General features: G+C 33.3%; 1 protein-coding gene across 1 annotated transcript in view; it reads left to right on the top strand.

Moving 5' to 3' along the window:
• Nucleotides 1–4,083, top strand: part of LOC106457577 (RAB6-interacting golgin-like) — a 9,869-nt gene extending 5,786 nt beyond the window's left edge. Inside the window, exons 4-6 of the mRNA XM_013917014.2 lie at nt 614–754; nt 1,630–1,837; nt 2,091–4,083. Of these exons, the coding sequence (XP_013772468.1) occupies nt 614–754; nt 1,630–1,837; nt 2,091–2,759 (1,018 nt within the window). The 3' untranslated portion in view covers nt 2,760–4,083. The remainder of the gene's footprint in view (nt 1–613; nt 755–1,629; nt 1,838–2,090) is intronic.
• The last annotated feature ends 541 nt before the right edge of the window (nt 4,084–4,624 follow it).

The following is a 4,624-nucleotide window of genomic DNA, read 5'->3' as shown; positions in this document are numbered from 1 at the left end:
TTACCAATTATACTACAAGTAGTCCCTTTAGTATATCAAAATTAGGAACAGCTAGTGTGGATATCTCTCATGCAGCTTTACTCAGAATACAACACAACTTTATCATTGTTAGTATGTGTATAATAACTAAACATTTAAGTGTTTTCTCCATGTGAAATGTTAATGTAAACACATTACATTAAAACTGGTGTAGTTAACATTGCTGGCAACCTTTAACTCGTGTCTCTAGTGGACATCAAAAGCTTGTGTGTATATTCATAACTGGTAAACATTTCGTAGAATTTAGCCAGAAAACCTGCGTTTCTTGTGAATGTATTTTCCATATAGAATTAGATTTGATGAATAATGGCCTGAGGTTTCAGCTTAATTAAACTACTTTGAATGTGAACACTGTTATAATTGAAATAGTTAAGTACTTGTAAGTATTATTCTAGATATCTTTATATAAGATTTTACAGTTTATTAGAAAGGAGTGAATACACTGTTATAATTACAAAGTTCTTAATAGAACTAAAACATTGTTTTTTTTAAACAAAATAGACAAGTATTTATAGGAAATACTCTGGAGTTTACTTGTATAAGCTTTTTAATTTCTGGAATTTATGAAATACAGAAAGAAAAGAACCCAGGCTGAAGCCAAGAAGCTGTCAAATATCCAGGAAGAACTAAGCCATCTGGATTCTGTGCTTAGTGTTGATGTGTCTGTTCTTCGTGACCAAATTGAAACTGCAAGTATAGAATTTTACGAAGCTCAGTAAGTAGTAATCGCTCTTCGAAGTACTTTGTGAGGAGTCGTATTTAGGATGTAAAACAGAAACATTATTTGAATTCCATCGATTATAAACGTTAGATAAAACCGAGAGCAGAGTAACACCAAGTTTGGATAATAGAAATTCCAATTAAGATGCTCAGTAAGTAGTAATCGCTCTTCGAAGTACTTTGTGAGGAGTCGTATTTAGGATGTAAAACAGAAACTTTATTTAAATTTCATTACTTATAAACTCAAATACAGGCTTTAGATTAGATAATGAAATATTTGATCTTCCCGTTTCTAATAGTAAAAAAAAAAAATTCCAAAGGAGCAGTTGTTCTAGCTGTACTTTTGTCCTTGCTTTTTATTTTTGGATCTAGAATGTATAAAAAGTGGGACTTGGATATCAGTCGTGTGTTCTGACATCTTGACTTTCTTCTCTAGTCTCTTTAAAGAACTGACATTCAGTTTTGTGAATTGTGGATATATTTGTTGTATTCATCTTGCCCTTTCAGCCATGGGGGTGTTATAGTGTGATGGTCAATCCCACTATTTGTTGGTAAAAGAGTAACCCAAGAGTTGGTGGTGGGTGGTGATGACTAGCTGCCTTCCCTCTAGTTTTACACTGCTAACTTAAGGACGGCTAGTGCATATAGCCCTCGTGTAGCTTTTGTGCGAAATTCCAAAACAAAACACACTCTCTCTTTCTTATGTTTAAACTTACTTGTTAAGTTCATTTGTTGTTTGATACAGAATATAAAGTTTGGTAAGTTGAAATGAACCATTTCATTGATAGTTAATAAATTTCAGACAAATAACTGACATCTAGTAGTCTTGTACTCAAGTGTTTTGTTTTATTTCATGATTTTGGTTATTAGGAAGCGTTACGATAAGGCAGAGAAAGAGTTTGTTGAAGCCAAACTTGATCTGTTTAAAAAGATGGAGCAGAAGGAAGAGCTTACAGAGAGGTTATGTACAATAATAGAACAAAATGAAGCTCGTAAAGCCCGTAAACTCTATGAGCTGATGAAGCAACTGGAGATGGAATCCATGATTGAAGAATGTGAAGTTATCGGCATTGAAAATGTGAGTAATTCTTTATGTAAAAAGGAGAATAGATATAATATAGTTTGACACTAAAATACAAAAAGATAACCATATAACTTACTAGGTTTTTCACTAAGGAAATATTTAGAAATTGTATTTTAGTTATATTGTTTTATAAGATCAATATTTGTACAAATAAGTAAAACTGTCATCTAATACTGTATTACTGGTCATTACTTAGTATTGTGGATTGAAACAAAAAGATTTAGTTTACTTTTTTGACTCTTTTTAGATCCTGCCTCTGCTGTGCTCTCTCAATGATGCCACCTATTCGTACTGTACAACTATCAAACCACCAGTCTCTGTTTCTTCAGCTTGTAAACCCTGCTTGTCACAAGTGAAGAAAGAGTTACATAATTCCATCTCCAAGGAGGAAACTATTCAAGACAAGCCACAGACTTCTTGTAAAACAAACAATATCGTAACAACGCCACCAGTTCCCACAGAGCCTTCTGGTGTTGTGATCAGTAATCAAGATTCATCGGTATCTTGTAATACAATAAACAATAGCTCTCGAGATGACCCAGACAATGGTGATGTGAAGAATGGTGAACTTCAAGGCATGTTTCCATATAAACGTTCAGAAATCGGCGAGGTTGAGAGTACGCCAGTTCCATCTGTTACAGAACTGCATACTCCTCTTGAAGCCACCCAAGTTTCATCTGTTGTGGAGGTTGTTGATAATGAAAACACTTCAGTTTCATGTACAGGAAAGACTTGTGCTCACGAGAATCGAGTTTCATCTAGTGAAAATCATGAGAAACAAAAGTGTAATGATGAAGTCACACGAGTCTCCTCTTGTATAACAGACACACTAGTTACTTCTCCTAGAGAAGATGGTAACCCTAAAAATCCAGTGGTATGTTCTGATGTCAAAAACAATGAATTAGTTGAAGAGTGAGGAAATGATAAAAGTACAATAAAAGCACATCTTTCTTCCCCTCTCTGCACTTCCACCCCTGGATAAGAGTGACCAAACATATTAAGATAGATATTGACCAGATTACAAGATGCAATTAGTATCAGTTCTGATTCAAAGTGTTCACGGTTGAAACAAGCATGTTTTTATCACGGCAAACTATTGGTGTAAGTAGTTTATATAACCATCAGCTCAGATATTGGGCCAGTCTTTTTTTTTTAATTCTTTAACCATTTTTTTCATAATTAATTTTTTTGTCTAATTGACAAATATTACATCTTGTTTCGAAGCACTTAAAGCACTACGGTGTGATAAACTTTTCAAACACCTATTATAATTGTTAAGTACGGTATCAAGTGCCCCTGTTAACCTGTATCCAAATTGAAGTGCCTTTATTGTTGAAGTGTTAATTGTGCAATATTGTATTTAGAAATACTGTTAAATCTACTTTTATATGAAGAACAGTAAAAAGTAATCAAGAGATCAACAATTCTGCTATTAATCTTATAAGTCATGTGTTACTGCTCGTAAACATATTCACCAGGAGGTGATCTATTATCCATCCCTCTTTTGTTTTTTTTTCGTACTTAGTCTCCTAGGTTTTGTATTTTGGTAAGAACTTTGTTGCATGAAGTTTTTTAAGTACTGTTATTTAAAATTTTCATCAAGTATAATATTTCTGTTATTGTCAAACTGTTCATATTTTGTACGTTGTCTTTATAATTTTGTGTATTTCCTGCATAATATTATTTTGGAATACTGTTTTTATCCTGGAAGGAAACATGGTATTGATGTAAAACTGGCGCTGAAGTTGAGAGAATTATTTTTTTGCTGTAGTCTAGTTTACTTAGATTTATTTTGAGATTATAATATTTAAATTGAATAGTTAATTCAGGAAATCAAGAACCAGACAGCTATGTCCAAGTAAACAATTAGCATGAAAAAAAACCACTTAGACATTTCCTTTCTGTTGTTGTTGTGTGGTTAGCACCGATGGATGCCATGTGGACTTCGTTTCAAACGCTGTATAAATTGTTTTTTAAGTATGTTCATAATTGTTTTTGTCTTACAGAAACGTTTCAATGAAATTAAATTAAGAAGTTCTAAAGAATCCAACGAGTCACCTTTAAGACTTTAAAATAATGAGTTAAATAATTAACCGGTGTTTGACACCCATGTCAAATGTATGGACTCAAAAATTTGTGGTCTTTCAGATACCACAATTTGTGCTAACAGGAAATTATATTGTCACATCTAGAGACTTTAGATACCAGAGTAATATCATTATTACTACTTGTAGTATAATTGGTAATATTGTTAAGACAGCTAATCCACCTTAGCTTCCTCCAACCCTTGGACTAGTCTGACTATAACGCATCCATTGTACTGAAATGTGAACCACGGAACCTCATTTTCATAGTCCAGAACATTAACCAATGAGCCATGCTTAGGGTTACAAGACATCCGAAAAAAAACTGGAATCATTCCAGTTTTTATTCTTATTCTTTTTGTCCCAATAAGAAACAGTAAAAGTATTAAATTCTCCATCAGTTTCTCTGTACTTCAATGAGAGTTTGTTACGTAGGTTTGTCATTATACACAGCTCATTTAGGTTTTACTCATACAGTCCCCCGACAGAAACAGATCAATGGTTCAGTGCTCCCTCCCTCTCGACTATGTTTCTTTAACCTAACCTGTCACTGAGAAGCCACAGATTTAAAGACTTGCTCAGCTGCAAAAAGAAAACAAAGAAGTAACATTTCTCTTTTCAAATGATGATGACAAAGCCTTGTCGAAACGTTGTACATTTGCTGTCATGTTAAACTTATATTAAAGTTTTTCTTCAT

This window comes from Limulus polyphemus, unplaced genomic scaffold (genome assembly GCF_000517525.1).
Source record: "Limulus polyphemus unplaced genomic scaffold, Limulus_polyphemus-2.1.2 Scaffold348, whole genome shotgun sequence".
Lineage (NCBI taxonomy): Eukaryota > Metazoa > Arthropoda > Merostomata > Xiphosura > Limulidae > Limulus > Limulus polyphemus.
Note: the sequence above shows the minus strand (reverse complement) of the source record. Positions and strands in the feature narration are given on the sequence as shown.